The 15,505-nt window shown below is 48.1% G+C and overlaps 6 protein-coding genes across 6 annotated transcripts; all 6 read left to right on the top strand.

Moving 5' to 3' along the window:
* Positions 1-33: 33 nt before the first annotated feature.
* On the top strand, positions 34-4,206 carry DFJ58DRAFT_749844 (uncharacterized protein; the record flags this gene model as incomplete). Its single annotated transcript, XM_041387699.1, has 11 exons — positions 34-334; positions 414-506; positions 563-998; positions 1,055-1,175; positions 1,257-1,416; positions 1,500-1,591; positions 1,696-1,752; positions 1,878-2,427; positions 2,586-3,229; positions 3,331-3,398; positions 3,446-4,206. 11 exons carry the CDS (start codon positions 34-36, stop codon positions 4,020-4,022), a joined length of 3,099 nt encoding a protein of 1,032 aa, XP_041236916.1. The 3' UTR covers positions 4,023-4,206.
* Positions 4,207-5,038: 832 nt separating this feature from the next.
* DFJ58DRAFT_174002 (uncharacterized protein) lies at positions 5,039-5,996 on the top strand. Its single transcript, XM_041379036.1, has 2 exons — positions 5,039-5,202; positions 5,257-5,996. Exons 1-2 carry the CDS (start codon positions 5,199-5,201, stop codon positions 5,943-5,945), a joined length of 693 nt encoding a protein of 230 aa, XP_041236915.1. The 5' UTR covers positions 5,039-5,198; the 3' UTR covers positions 5,946-5,996.
* Positions 5,997-6,237: 241 nt separating this feature from the next.
* Positions 6,238-7,994, top strand: DFJ58DRAFT_173855 (malate dehydrogenase). The gene is made up of 8 exons (XM_041379034.1): positions 6,238-6,646; positions 6,699-6,782; positions 6,841-6,846; positions 6,895-6,918; positions 6,977-7,525; positions 7,579-7,740; positions 7,791-7,902; positions 7,972-7,994. The coding sequence occupies exons 1-6, from the start codon at positions 6,419-6,421 to the stop codon at positions 7,705-7,707; spliced, it is 1,020 nt and encodes a 339-aa protein (XP_041236914.1). The 5' UTR covers positions 6,238-6,418; the 3' UTR covers positions 7,708-7,740; positions 7,791-7,902; positions 7,972-7,994.
* DFJ58DRAFT_173876 (uncharacterized protein) lies at positions 7,992-9,811 on the top strand. The gene is made up of 14 exons (XM_041379035.1): positions 7,992-8,022; positions 8,073-8,262; positions 8,324-8,333; positions 8,389-8,408; positions 8,461-8,493; positions 8,552-8,648; positions 8,704-8,732; positions 8,787-8,817; positions 8,954-9,030; positions 9,084-9,138; positions 9,195-9,287; positions 9,338-9,448; positions 9,500-9,541; positions 9,603-9,811. Exons 2-13 carry the CDS (start codon positions 8,212-8,214, stop codon positions 9,529-9,531), a joined length of 639 nt encoding a protein of 212 aa, XP_041236913.1. The 5' UTR covers positions 7,992-8,022; positions 8,073-8,211; the 3' UTR covers positions 9,532-9,541; positions 9,603-9,811.
* A 3,480-nt stretch (positions 9,812-13,291) lies between these two features.
* DFJ58DRAFT_847033 (uncharacterized protein) lies at positions 13,292-14,188 on the top strand (the record flags this gene model as incomplete). The annotated part of the gene is made up of 7 exons (XM_041393390.1): positions 13,292-13,498; positions 13,553-13,580; positions 13,609-13,716; positions 13,773-13,837; positions 13,877-13,974; positions 14,022-14,093; positions 14,146-14,188. The coding sequence occupies 7 exons, from the start codon at positions 13,292-13,294 to the stop codon at positions 14,186-14,188; spliced, it is 621 nt and encodes a 206-aa protein (XP_041236912.1).
* A 207-nt stretch (positions 14,189-14,395) lies between these two features.
* Positions 14,396-14,587, top strand: DFJ58DRAFT_669806 (uncharacterized protein; the record flags this gene model as incomplete). The annotated part of the gene is made up of 1 exon (XM_041382813.1): positions 14,396-14,587. The coding sequence occupies one exon, from the start codon at positions 14,396-14,398 to the stop codon at positions 14,585-14,587; it is 192 nt and encodes a 63-aa protein (XP_041236911.1).
* Between the last annotated feature and the right edge of the window lie 918 nt (positions 14,588-15,505).

The following is a 15,505-nucleotide window of genomic DNA, read 5'->3' as shown; positions in this document are numbered from 1 at the left end:
AGTGGGTCACGTGCGTGTGCATTGTACGCGCCGATGCACCCGGCCGGATTCCGACAAGAGCTCGCTGTCTACCACGATCCACAACTATATTCTACGACGACCACAGCGACCATGAAAAGGACATACGGACGCAAGAACTCACGCCGTGCGTGGCAAGATTCACCAGATGCAGAGGTTGTGCTCTCGCCACCGCGGAAACGACCCAGAATTGAGGTTGAGATCGTGCAGCCGCCGCCCAGTTCGCATTTATCACCACCTAAAGTAACCAGTCCTATCCGAAGAAGTACGACGATGCCTGATGTGGTCTCAACTTCGAGCACTCCGTCGAACATTCGTACGCCGACTAAGCCAGCTCGGGATCTGAGCACATTGTTCCCCGCTTCTCCGTATCAGACACCGAACTCACCTGGAAGGTCGCTCGGAGTGGGTGAAGCGTATGCTATCACGCTCACGCACGGAGTCGTCCATTGATCATAATGCCGGTCATAATTTCCGCTCATTAACCCGTGTGTCTTAGTCACCCTACTGAGTTTAGTGACGCTAATATCACTACATTCCCTAGCATCGTCTAATACACTTCCTGTTCATTCTTCTCCACCGAAGATAGCTTCCTCGCGTTCACCTTCCCCAACACAGAGTAAACCCCTACTCACAAAGCACACACGGACGTATGCTGGCGCATCACGTTCGTACCGTATTGAGCTTCCGGCAGCTGATCTCGCAGAACCAGATGACACGCGTGAATCTTATGATGACTTGCGGTCTCGGTGGGGTGTCGACAACTCCGAGGACGATCCACGTCCTTTCGACAATGATACTCGGACACCGAAGAAGACCTCTAGCGTGGGTTCGCGGGTGCTAGCGAATGGGATGATGAATGATCTCAAGAGTATCACAGAGTTGCGGAGCAAGGGCGAGAGCAGACGATTTCTTGACGAGGTAGGGTATCTATTCGAAGGCATAGAGAGTGGTTGTGCTATTGCACTCCGCAGAGCCAGGTGCGTACTGGCGTGCTCCAGGAACGAACAGTGAAGCTCATTTTCACCGTGATCAGTGTCTTGGAAATTGTAACTAAACTATGCGACCCCGAATTCAACCGCCGTGCGAAAACATCTGATTTTTATGCTCGCACTTGGGATGTGTTCCTCAAAGCCCGCGGAGACGGTCCAGATAAAGTTTGTTCATATCCTTTATTTCAAGCCTGTCCACCCTTTTCGATGTCATTTGCTACGAAACATGAACTCAACCTTCTGTAGATTCTTGATGCCACCCTCTCCTTCTTTGCGTTCCTCTCCACCCGCGACCCCCAAACTCTTTCCGAACTTGCTCATAAACCCGAGCTTGTCCCCACCCTCCTTGATATCCTGCGCTCCCTCACTCCCACCTCCGACATGAAGGGTGATGGGCTCAATCAGGGTATGTCCTAACTCCATGAGCTTCTCCGACAGAATTTGTGCTTGATATCCATCAATATGACCATCCGCTGACAAACCATCCAGGTCTAAAGAAAGACATCCTTGCACTCGCCCTGTCAGGGTTAGATGCCATAGGGCTGAGAGCATCAGGCATAATTAGGACAGACGTGGCGCCGGTGAGTAAGTTTCGTGGCGGCTGTCAAGAATGATATAATAATTGGCCTTGTTCATTTTCGTGACATTGAATTGGCATTCACGTCATGTTGGCTATCGGCGGTAGCTCCAAGCCCTTGCAGACGTGATTGTGAAATCAGGAGTAATGAAGGATGCACGCGGGGTACGTTATACTGTCGCTCCTGTCATTTTGATTCCCTTGCTCATTGCTCTTCATTTCGTTTACACCCGCCCCGTGTTGTACTTCTGTTGCTATGAACGTTTGATTGTTCGTCATGAACTTCATAGCTCTCCACCCGTACCCTGCTCAGCACTGCACTCTCGTCCTTACCGGCTTCCCTCCTTCCGCCTGCATTTCAGATCCTCCCATCGATCCTCAACTCCCTCCGTGCAGAGCTTCTGCTCATACCTCCGCGCGTTAGTGCTTGGGAGAGGGGTCTGGAGCTATTCCCTGGCTATAAAGGCTCGGATATAGGTCTGGGGAAAAATGGGAATGCAACAAGATATGGGAAAGGAAAAGAAACACATAAACCCTCGGACCCGCCGATAGACATCGCTACTCCCTCCCTCGCTCATATTCACGCCTGTCTCTGCCTCATAGACGCCTACCTCTTGGAAGAGTGGATGGGGCACGTTCCATCGCGTTCTGGTGTTGCAAGTGATGGTTCACATGGGACTAAAGAAGAATCAGAAATCCACCGTGCGTTGGTGGACCCGGTACTTACAGACGAACTCGTGGAGTTGTGCGTGGCTACTGAGATTCTTGTGCGAGATTCTGTACGGGATTTGGATGCAACGAACAAGGAAGAGGATGCGGAGGAAGGTCAGGGTGAGCTTGGTACGTTCTTGGTTCTCTTTCTCTCTTCACTTCAATTTCCCGCCTCCTTCCCGAACTCTTCTCCAAACCTTTATCCCAAATATTACCCAGATACTCGCCTACCCTCCCACCATGAACATCAACAGGGATGAAAGAGAAACTCACGCTCCTTTCAACAGCACGCAAAACCCTATTCTCGACCCTCCGTATCCTTACGCTTCTCCCATCCTCCACATCCTCTCAGCCCAGTCCTTCATCTTCATACTCTCGCTCGTCCCCGACATATTCTGATACCCTTCATGGTTCCTGGACGCCAAGCGACACAGCCCTATCCCTGATTACCCGCGTGGTATTACGTGCACAAGCTGGATGGCTTGGGAATCTCGGCAGTGATGGGGTTAAAGGAGAACGGGACGACGAAGCGACGCAGGGGAATGAACAACATGCGACGAAACCGGAGGAGCTAGAGAATATAGGTGCTTCTTCCCCGTCTTTGCCCGGCTCCCGACGTGAATCTACACGTTCCCCTCGAAAACGGACATCGTTTCCTGTTCCTTCACCTTCACCGTCCAAACTTGCGCATAAACCTTCGAGCAAAACCAATGCGCCAAGTAAACTTGGCAGACAGGGTACGTCGCATGGAAACGGCGCGCTGAGCAAAGGTACCAGCACACCGAGCGAAGGAAATGACACAGGTAAAGGGAAAAGCAAGGCCATATCAGTCCCGCCATATACCCTCACACGTGTTGAGTCTTTCGACTTGCTTTGCCTGGCGCTTGGATTGCTTCTGAACTGGGCGTCTGGGGGCATCGAAGGTAGAGGGGTGAGTGAGGGGATGGGACGCATTCGTGAGTATTTCTTTCTCTCCGACTGCCGAATTGTCGTCGATGTCCCTTTTCCTCATCACTGACACTCCTCATATAGTTCTCAATCGCGCCTGCTCTGCCACTCGTAGCTGCTCGCACATTTGTTCATGCCCTCAGTCTTCACAGGTACCGCTACTCTCGTGTTTGGTGTCTGTGTATCAGGCATTTGGCAGTTCTGTACCTGTATCGACTGATTCTTCATCGCGGAAACCCAAAATCGTGTCTGGCCATGAACGTAAACCGACCTTGGGTACCGGCCAAAAGCCGCCATCTGCACGTCAGAAGCAAAAATCACCCTCTGCCAGCCCTAGCTCCTCCTCCATCTCTCCTAGACGTAAAACTGCTTCTTCCCACACATTGAACACACCCAGCATGCCTCAATCTCCCGAACTCACTTTCCTGGCAGGGTACACCGCTGTCCTTCTCGGCCTCCTCTGCACACCCACAGCTCCACATGAGATCCTAGTTCTACGTACCAACCGATCACTGATATTTAGTGACGTCCTCATCGAGACGCTCATCAGAGACGTGCGAGACTTTCTGGCGCTGTATGGCGATCTCGAGGGAGAACTCAGTGACGAGGACGATATTGTAGATGTGGATACGAGTCCAGATGCGGATCGAGGGCGTAGCATGGGACGAGGGCAAGGTGGGGGAAGGGGGAGGGGTAAAGCGCTGGAGAAGAGGAGCGAAGATGTAGCGCGTGGGGTACTAAGAACGCTAGAGGCGCTACGAGACGATGGACTATGAATACTATCTTACTTCCAACTGCGGTGGGTTTGAATATCCTTTCTGTCGATAGTTGGTAATATTGTCGCATCATAAGTATCACGATTCGAAGGAACGATTGTATTCATTCTGTTATGGTCTAACTACTTAAGGGAGACTATTTCAGGAGAGCCGACAGGAAACTTGCAATAATTATATACTTATTGCATTACACACATCGATGAGAGTAACGGCAAGTGCAAAAATTTAAAAGGAATGTGTGAACTTACTGATGCGCTTTGGGGTGCTGCACAACCGTGACCTTCGTAGCTTGCAATGACATACTAATGGACTTGCGCGAGACAAACTTGGTTGCGTTCAAGTGATGCAAAGTTTGTGTTTGCGATGCACAGTTTGCACTTTGCGATACGGAATTTGCACTCTATGATACACAGTTTGATACGAAGATGTGATGCAATGCGAACTTGTAATGTTGAAGGGAGCACACCCTGACATAGTACTAATACATCCCAACACATACAGTCCTCTCCCGTCACAACCAGTTCTTACTGGGGTTCACTAGCACTGGGAATAACTGCTGACTATGTTCCTTTTGAAGACCGCAGTTTCAGGCAGATGGCCGATGCCAACCACTACGATGACGATGGCGACTGTCTCGATGTCGGACATGCTGCCTTAGTGACTATAAACCGTCTAGTAAAGGTTCGTCGTCGACGGAAGCAACACTGCAATCACTGTACAACCGTGCAGCAAGAGCATTTATCCATCGAGACATTACAGTCACGTTCACATTGTTAAGCGCTGCTTTCTCGCTTCTCCCACCTCCCTTTGCTCCTTCACCCGATCCCCTAGATGTCCACCGGAGAAAGTGGGACATCCTTCGTATCACCCTCGAAACCACTGTCTTCTATTCTAATCCAGACATCACTAATTTACCGCAACCACTCCGAGAATTCCTACCCTTGTCTCCCCAATCATTTATTTCCACTTTGTCAAGATAGATGGCCCAAGTGTTGGTCGTGAGATGATAGAGGACTGGCTATCAAAACGCAGTCTATATGACTTCGTACCTTCTACGGGTGAGCCATATCACAAAGTTCTAGAACTATATTACTTGCACGTCTTGCCTCGTTTGGGCGAGTGGGAATACATCAAGAGATTTTTGTCTTACGAGAATGACCTCTCGTCTGACAAAAAATGCGTGAGTTTATTTCATGATCCTTGTGTCATACTGAACACGATATCACCAGGTTAGCCCTTGAGGCTCAACATGCTCACGCGCTAGAGAGTACGTGGCGGGAGACGCCAAGATTCGAGACTCCTCCCTCTCCGACACCAATACCTCCACTCCGCTATCTATCCCCAGCCTCCTCCTCCTCCTCCTCCTCTCTATCTATCACATCCACCCGGACCGTCCCAGCATCTCCTCGTCCAAAACTTACCCGCCAACAATTCGCGTCCTCCACATCAGCAGTTTTAGACTCCACCGTATCCAGATCTCCTTGCCACCGCTACAACCAAAGCATGCCCCGAGGAAGTTCCAGTAGCGTTCGCATCTCCCGCGTTCCGCCGGTCGACGATAGTCTCGCGACTGCACAACCCCCAACCTCCCTAGCACTCATCCGATCTTATTCCAACCACTATTTCACCGCAAACAGAATAGCCACACTATCAGTCTTGTTCTTCCTAATTCCCATTATGTCTTTGATCCTCCGGAGGTGGCAACGCTTGGAGACACCTTTGGACTTGGTACAGAGGAGGTTATCGGAAGCCCGTGGCGATTCAATTGCGAGACGGTTATGGAATGAATTGGTGAGGGCGATTTTTAATACTGTTAGGATGGGTGGTGGGGGACTTGCAATGTGTAACTTACGGTGCACCTGTTTGGTATCAGTCTTCTTAACCAGACCACGTAGAAGGGTACGAGTCGGTGTTAGGTTGTAGGCCGTGTAATTATACATAGTGATATTTCGAGTGGTTCGAACTTCATATTAACAGATGCGTGCACATCACAACTTAGTAGATCGCTCACTTGCTTGCTCGCAGGCTAGCGAGCTAGCTCAAACGGCACCGTTACTTGATAGGAAGTCAGCTACAGAATTGTCCCTGGTACTACTGGTAGGTATAGTCGAGCTTGTTCTGTTCGTGTCGTAGTGCTAGCCTTGTAGAAACATATGTAGTCTGTCAGCAGACTGTGCAAACATCAAATATCATCTTCCCTGAATCCTCCTTACGCAAGCAGCAGGCGCTTGTCACGGTCGTTGTCGACCGATTAGTGGGTGGATTCGCGTCCGAGCCACTCCGAACCGCTCGGCAACTCGCGGTGTTTCCGCATAAATTTACTGCTCAGTAAACGCTCAGTACTTTCCCATCTCACCTCAACGTGCTGCTCGACGACTACGACCACGACGTCCATTATGCTTGCCCGCTCTGCAGCCCGTGCTTTATCCGCCAACTCCCGTACTTTCTCTTCGTCTGCTGCAAGGCAAACGAAAGTTGCCGTCCTTGGCGCTGGTGGAGGCATTGGACAACCATTGTCACTCCTTCTCAAGACTGATCCCCTCGTCACCTCCCTCAGTCTCTATGATATCCGTGGCGCACCTGGTGTTGCAGCTGATGTAAGCCATGTCGACGCTCACAGTGAGGTATGTCGTCACTTGCTACAGACGCTACGGGTCAGTTCAATCAACTTCAAAGGTCAATGGTTACCCTGCAGACAAGCTCGACGAGGCCCTTGACGGTGTCCAAGTTGTTGTTATCCCTGCTGGTGTCCCAAGAAAGGTGCGTTTCTTCTTCCTATCCTCGTGCCTTCTTACACAGTCCTGACCCTGCGTTTTAGCCCGGTGTAAGTCATATAACTGCATCTGTTACTCCGCTCTAATACCTTTTATAGATGACCCGTGATGATCTATTTAATGTCAGTTCAGTTATACATACCTTCCATTCCATTTACATTGCTAATTCGATCTCGGAAGACCAACGCTTCCATTGTCCGCGACCTTGCAGCAGCAATTGGTCGCGTCGCCCCTACTGCCCACATTCTCGTCATCTCAAATCCTGTCAACTCCACCGTTCCCATTGTTGCCTCTACCCTTCAGAAAGCTGGCGTTTACAACCCTGCTCGCTTATTCGGTGTAACGACCCTTGATGTCGTCCGTGCTGCTCGCTTCACCGCTGGTATTGCAGGGGTCAAACCCGCGGACACTCCTATAACTGTTGTTGGTGGTCACAGTGGCGCGACCATCGTGCCTTTACTCTCGCAGAATGCACATGGAAAGGCTATCACAGGCGACATTTATAAGGCTCTTGTCCACCGCATCCAGTTCGGTGGTGATGAGGTCGTGAAGGCTAAAGATGGTGCCGGTAGCGCCACCCTTTCGATGGCATACGCTGGTGCCAAATTCACCAACTCTCTGTTACGGGGTTTGAATGGCGAGAAAGGTGTCATCACACCTACCTTCGTTGAGAGCCCTCTTTACAAGGACCAGGGTATCGACTTCTTCTCGTCCAATGTGGAGCTTGGTGTTAAGTAACAGAAGCAAGCCATTCAATTCATTCGTACTCAAGTACTCTACAGGTAAATGGTGTCGAGAAAATTTACCCTCTCGGGCCTCTTTCGGCTGAAGAAGAGAAGTTGTTGGAGGCCTGCTTGCCTGAACTCAAGAAGAACGTTGAGAAAGGGAAGGCGTTTGCTGAGAGCTCGTAGAATGATTCGTTTTAGATTTGCTGTCCCTCTGCTGTATGCATGACTTGTTCAATGCTTGCGCACAAATGAACATGTCTTAGCAGGTCTAAACCCTTCTTGCTAGGTGCCGAGGCTGTCACGTTAGTGTGCACAGGGTGCAGTGAGCTGCCACAGATAGTTCAATTTGATGATGGCGTCTACTTTCACAAAACTTTTGTAAGTCGGCCGCCAAGATTTGGGATGTACGGTATAGTTACGCAAGGTGCTGACGGCCCTGAGTATAAGGTCCATGGCACGTGTGACACTCTGTGTTCATCGTGCTCACAAAACTCAAAAGTGAGGTACCTTGAAGCAGTCAAAGATCTTTGACCCTTACTTGGCTGGAGTGGCATGTTACTTATCATGCTGCTGTTGCGACCTGATGAGTCACGTTTGATATTATGCGCCTGATTTTTGGTTGCTATATGTATATTCAGCGTGCCATGCTCGTTGATACTGGCACCTCTCTCCTTCCGGCTCTCAAGCATGGATTTAGAAACCTCCATTGACATCTCAGTCAGCCTCCAGTCCCAGAATGTAAGTGATTGATATTTGTTGACATTTGCGCTTCACTCATCTGTAATCTTGGCACTGACAGTATTTTTTCGGTGCTATCATTTCGACCGTAATAATCTCTTTCATAGCTAACAGGGTTCTTGCTAGTATCACTGACGTTTTTTTGGGTGCGCGTTCTTGTCACTTGTCCAACCATCATTCACAAACATCTACTCACAGGTTTACGACTGTTTCCTGACCTTGGACCAGGAGGTGATTTCTTCTTTCCGAGATGTAGCCTGTTGATCAACAAGCTAACTGTCGTGTATAGGTATCTTTGATTCATGGACCAACGTGGAAGAAAGGAAGTATTCTTTATGCCATGGCGAGATATTTGCCAGCTTTCGTGTTATGTGTACACTTGTACAGTGAGTCCAAATAGCATGCTATATCGTCAACTTGCAGCTAACCAGGATACGGAAGTGAACTATCTCCCAAATGAAAAATTTGTGGTAAGCATTTATTGGAATAATGTCACCTGCCGTCCTGAAGATTCGCCGATGTAGACTTGTAAAACTCTACATTCAATGTGGTATGGTAAGTATCGTCATAATGGAATTGCCAGTTCCGCTCCAAGTTTGTCCTTCAGGTGCCTCTGCATTCTGCGTAGCTGGTGCAGAAGGTATCACGAGTTTTATACTGTATTCACGCAGAATACTCACAGGACCTTCAGGTATCTTCATCCTTCGCACCTACGCATTATGGGGAAACAAGAAATCCATTCTGGGCCTCATGTTGTTAACGATACTCGTGCGCATACAGCTGCGTTCTCGCGTTCCGTACTCTGACACACCCCATTCCAGTGCCTGGTGATCGCGGACGTGATAATGACAATAACCATTTCGAGCCGGTTGGAACGTGAGTGTCTTCAAAGAAGAGCCACATGTAAATCGCTCAGTGTGGGTCGACGACAGTCCAGCTATCAGATTTGGGTGGCGGTTGTTACTCACTATCCTACAACAAGATGGCTGCATATCCTTGGACACTTCTGGTAATATTCGAGCTTGGTGAGATCACGAAGCTATAAATGTAGTCAAATTCTCACTTTTTGCGTCAGAGATCATAGTACTCACCATGATTCGTGTATATTGGGCATACCGCGAAAGAGGGTGTCTGCTGCTTGATATCCTTCTACAGCACAACATTTTTTACTTCGCAACTGGGCTAGGCAAGTATTACATTTATGGCTGTCAAAACGGAATTGATCTTTCAATCCTAGCACTATCGGTGATCAATATTGTAAACCATTGAATGGCTACCGGTGCGTACAAATCCGAATCCAACTCGATATCGGCTAAGTGTCTGATAATTCGTTTATGCAGTTCACCTCGTCAGATATGTTCGCGACATTTCAAATTGTCATGCATACGATCATCGTTACTCGGATGCACCTACAGTTTTGCAGCACCAGTCCGGGTTGCGAATCATCGGAGTCCGGAACCACATCATTCTCTCAATTGACACATGTTGAACTTCAGACGTGTTCGCACTCGCATGCATGATAATTCAATGGAACTTTTTCATTCAGACATTTTTCCTGTTGTGTTACAACGAGTGTAAGCCTGTTGGGCTATAAAAAAAAGTGAGGTACAGGCCAGCACTATAGTGCTTACTAGTTACTTGCTAGGCTAACGAGTGAGAGGTGCACAAAATTCCTGGAGTTTGAGAACGAGTTTTCTCAGGCGAAAAAGCGTGATCGTGATTCGAGCTCCGACTTGGATTCCTGTTAGTGTAGGAGGCAAAACTATTTTTGGCTGAGTTTTGATCAAGTGCCGGCACAACTGGGACTTATTCTAGCGAGTAGAGGCGAGCACACACGAAGAAAGAGAGCTAAACAAATATATTATCTCAGTATCCGGAAGGGAACTCGGTGTGTAAGTAGGTAGTACCTAAACAAATATATTCTAAGTGTGCGTTAGCTCGTTATCAGAGACGGGGAAATAATAGAACGTACGTCTCAGTATCCGGAAGGGAACTGAGATGTCTACTGCTAAGGTGTAGCTTTTAAGTACAGGTAGAATATGAATAAAGAGAGATATTGCTTCAAGACATTCGGAGGAGCGTACTTGGCCAATGTCACAATGGATGCACTCATACTCATCCTGATGTACCCGACGGCACTGCTTCTAACACTCCTCCTTGAGCGCATTCCACCTTCATCATCCCTCTCAGCTTCTCCAGGCGAGGTCTGGGCAATGCCTTGGTGAAAGCATCCGCAACATTCTCCTTGGTAGGACAGTAGATGAGGTCGAAGGTGCTAACCTTCACATGGGACCTGATGAAATGGTATCGTAGGTCAATGTGCTTCATCTGGGAATGGAACTTGTTGTTTGTGGCTAGTGCGATTGCTGACTGGTTGTCGCAATACAAAGGGGTAGGGATAGTGAGGGGTCCATACAGCTCTCTAGTGATGCACAGGGCCGGGCCTCAGGCCCTCGAGCCCTGAGGCCAGGCCCTATGTAGGCCAGGCCATAGTGCTGCCGTGGTCCGGTCCTGAACCATGGTTTGAACTGGACTTTTGGTCCGGTTCCCCTGTGGTTCGGTCCACGGTCCAGGTATCAGCCAGAACTGGACCATAGTACGGTTCTCGGTTCTGGCGTTGGGCGAATGGTTCGACTTTGGTTCGGATGGGTCCTGAACCGTTCCGAACCCCGAACCAATGGTATGGGGCATTGTGTGCCACTGCTGCGGCAACTGCTGCGACCACTGCTGCGCTGCTCCCAAATGGTGAGTGTGCATCAATTACACTTACTGCTAGTCACTGGAACCTCCCAATCCTTGTCCTCCAAATGAACCATGGCCAAGTCGAGCATGCGCCCACTCCTCATTATTATAATCACGCTCACAAAGTCACGATCAGACGGTATCATCACAAGTACTTCTGGTCTGCAAGTCAGTTCTCCCATATATCGTTTCAACAACTATCTTCCTTGTCGCCAAACAATCTTTCATATTGCATTGTAGTCTTATTCCTGCGTATACAATGCTATTTTTCTTTCTTCTAAGCGAGTGACTGCGCAGTCGCGGGCATCATCTCAAGACATGGTCAGTGCTACCTTTCTTCGCTTTCTTGGTCCTCCATGGGATTTTGTTACCTGCCGCTTCTGAGGTCGTAATGTATGTTGCTTGATATTGTCGCTGTCACTGAAACCTGGCCCGCGCTAAGTTGATCGTTTACTAGGACCGTTTCGAAACAGAAAGCATAGTACCTCAAGCTCGTCTTCATCCATGAAAATACAACTTGTTCACAGCAGAGACAACGCTGGTCCTTGATGACCGTTCTCTATCTCGGTGTATGTACCTTGACTGGCAATATTTACGCTTAGCAAGTACATATTTTACTGACTTCAAAATATCCTAGGTGCGCTATGTTGGAATAGCATATATTGTGTGCATTTGGAGGTTTACGCTATTGATTCTTTCTGGCCATCACAATCACCAACACAGTGATGACCATGATAATGACAATACAAATTTCAGGGGGGTAAGCTTTAATTATGTATGAAATGTTTGAGTGCATCAGGCTCATTGACAAATACCAGAGGAATACATTCTCTCTGGCATGCTATCAGTGCATTATTGCCTACACGGGAGCTACTTCTAGTACTTGAGAGTGATGTGGTAAGCCGCTGATGGGTGTGCACTGTCATGACACCCACGCTGCGTCTACTATGTGGATCATTAACATTTTCCTACCACATGCAAATTTTGAAACAACCCCTTCGAACTCGATTTCTTTCGCGTTCACATTAATTACCTCGCCATCAAAAATGGTATGTATCCGCTTCTTCCATGTTATTAGCTGACATGTTGTTGTGAAACACAGGCATAGTCTTGCCTTCACTCACCACCCTCTACATGCACAAAGCCTTCCTTCCATCTGACGTCACTCATCCTACCAATTCATCTAGGTATGATTGTGTTTGGCTCAATCATTAGTGCGTGACGTCAAAGGGAAAAGAGGGATAACAGAAGGGGAGAAAAGTGCTGGGTGTCCTAGTCTGTTCATGTGGTGAACCATTACATCCCTGATTAGTCCAACTTTTTGTTCACTTTATTCTATGTATATGCTACTGACAAATTTTCACGTCTGCTTGTTCCCAGACTAAGTTCTTCCCCTCCCTACGACACTCAGTTTGGCTGTCCTGCTCCAAAGCTTAGTAGTGGTGTATCACCCTCCATTTTTTCACCTCCATTTCCAGCACACAACATATTGTACCACCGTCCTCGATGCCCGCCATTTCTGCTTTGTCTACACCAAACACCGTCGACGTAAATGCTGTTGAGTTAGAGCACACTGTATTGTCTGGTTAGTTGACATGTCGACATGCCCTGTGCATAGTTAACTGTTTGTAGTTGTCTGCATGACAAAGAGCTCGAGGTTCTTGGGATACATTGGTCAGACTACGTGAGTTCTGCTGTGGACTAGGGATCTGTCTGAGGATGGGAGAGCAGTGTATGATGACGACCAGCTTTTATATCCTGCATGTACTTTTGGGCACAATTCTAATTGATTTGGCAAGACTCTTATCCTAGGAGACGGGTGACTACAGCGGGTGCTAAGAACGTGGTCCGCCTTGCGACACTCTGGCTTGGGCTTCACCTATCCAAGGCCAGTCGCTATACTGAAAATTTTTGGGTTCAGTTCGGGTTTGGACTGGAAAAAAACTGAACCGGACCACAGTGAATGGTTCTCCATGGTCCAGTTCTGGGTTCAGTGATTTGTAGAACCGAACCAATGGTCTGGTTCTTGGTTCTCTTCCAGGGCCCTCTGAACCGGACCATGGCAGCACTACCAGGCCAGGCTGGGCCCACATTCTGGGCTTACTAGGGCCTAGGGCCTGGCCTGTAGTTTGACTGGGCCTGAGCCCTGGACCTGAGCCCCGGCTTCAATGTTTTCCCTTTGTAAAAAGTCCACAGCACATTTAAACTATATAGTTTTAAATTTTCTCGGAAAGGCAAGTATGTACCGTAAGTTAGTCATATTGGATAATTGTTCATCTCTTTCGTAATGCCCATCGTCGTATCTGACAATGAGTCCACGTCAGGACATGTTGTGTCTCGACCACAACGAACTGTGACACTTTCGTCACGACTCACCGATGCTAACAACGATGTGACTTCAGAGCTCTCAGCCCATAGGAACAAACCTCCCATGCCTGCCATCAGCACCCCAACCCCAGTGCCGACCAGCGGCACCCCAAGGTCCCCAACACCAGTACCAGCCAGCAGCAAATGAGGAGTGGAGGATGATGAATGTGCGTCTGACAAGGGTGTTATGGAAAATGGACCTCATACAAGTAAGTTCTTTTGTACATCTCATCTCAGGACCACTGAGTTCGAACATTGCAGGCAAACGCTTGCGCCACAGCGCAAGCGCCAATGGTGAGGCATCATTCACAGATGCTTCCAGCCCATCTGTAATTGATACTGCAGGTATGTATTTACATTATCTGGTTATATAGCTACTTGTCAATGCTTCTGATCAACAGAGGAGACTCTGAGCATATGCAATGCAACACCTATGGACACCGAAGGTTTTTTATCCGACATCAATGTACAAGATATATCTGCAACCCCAACTGTTTGACACAAGGAAAAGAGCTGTGATGTTAGCGCATTTTTCGGCCAGCCATACGCACACAAGGCCAAGGATGGGAAGACTCATGCAGTCCAAGACTGTGAGCCATGCAAGTAAGTAACGTCTTTGATTTGCTACCTCCCAATCAACAAATTCATAGAAAAAACATTACCCATGCCAAATTGTTAGCGACACTTCAACGTGTCAACGCCACATTGCCTTTCGGCATCCGGTAAGTTTAGTATTTGAATCTCGACGTTTCATTTGTGTATTAACATTTATAGGATGCCTATCGACAATGGTGCAAAACTAACAACTTCGAGTTGATGCTACCTCAAGATGTCAAGGAACGCAAAATGGGCAGCTGCAGTGGTGAACGCACAGCAAACAAGTCTTGATGGGCACCTCCAAGAGATTCCCCCAACAAGGTAGTTGTACCTTATACTGATATGCTCTTCCGCGAGGGCCGCCATTGAATGGCTGATATCTACGAGCCAGGTAAGTATTCATTGCTTGTATTTAATATGATTTCCAATGCAATTTTACAGCCAATCCCAAGCTGTAGATCATCCGAGCTTCAAGAACATGATCAACATAGCAGCCCGTGCTATAAATGGCGTGGTCCTACCAAATTGTAATGCTACGCGCCACGACATCATGGACTTGTTCAAGACACAGATGACGAAGTTAAAGGACCGGCTCAATGTAAGTTTGTGTTTTGTCTGATTACCATCAACTGATATCGCAAATAGAGCAAGCTTGTATCCGGCGTCGTCAACTTAACATGTGATGCGTGGCAGGCAAGTAATGCGGACGGTTATTTTGCTACCACTGGCCACTGGATTGAGGAAGTATCACCTGGTGTCTGGCAGCTTGAATGTGCTGTCCTGGGGTTCATGTGGCTCAACAACTCGCACAATGGACAATGCCTTGGTCAAGCACTGTTTAAGATCGTGGACCGAGTGGGTATTAGTTATAAGGTAAGGTACTTTTTGAATGCCTTGTTGTGTTGTACTCATGTGAGATTAGATTGGCCATATTATGTGTGACAACGCTTCAAATAATGATACGATGCTCGACGAACTGGCACTTTGGATAAAGCAAGGGACAGGGATGATGTGGATCCCAAAAAGCGACACATTAGGTATAGTTAACTAACTATTTGTTTCATGCTTGTACTAATGTAAACCTTGCAGGTGTTTAGCTCACGTCATTCATCTTGCGACACAAGCTGTCATTGCCTCGTATAGGCAGTGCCCTGTACTATAACCCTGAGCTTCCAGATCTGTTAAGACTGTACTCAAGTAGTATCGGATCCGAAGGGCCTTGGCCTCAGCTCGTGCGCTGTGCCCCTTTCCCGAGTCTTGCCCCTTATTTCAGAGTGCTATAGTATTGCGTCTAGTGAGACGGATAAGTATTGTAACGGATCCATTAAGGCTTCCGGATATCGAACATATAGAGTAACGGCTAATCCGGATCGGATCCGAACTAGAACTAACGCATGAGGACTGTCCGAAGACAGAGGACAGATATATAGACTATAGGAATCAATCCTAAGTCTCGGAGTTGACAAGAGTATTGTACTCGAGTCTGGACGGATAATGGAGGGACTTAGAGTCCTGACAGAATGAGTGCAATCTAAGA

The sequence above is a fragment of the Suillus subalutaceus genome (genome assembly GCF_016647625.1).
Source record: "Suillus subalutaceus strain FC151 chromosome Unknown DFJ58scaffold_199, whole genome shotgun sequence".
Taxonomy (NCBI): domain Eukaryota; kingdom Fungi; phylum Basidiomycota; class Agaricomycetes; order Boletales; family Suillaceae; genus Suillus; species Suillus subalutaceus.
The sequence above is the reverse complement of the archived record's forward strand: the minus strand, read 5'-3'. Positions and strand labels throughout refer to the sequence as shown.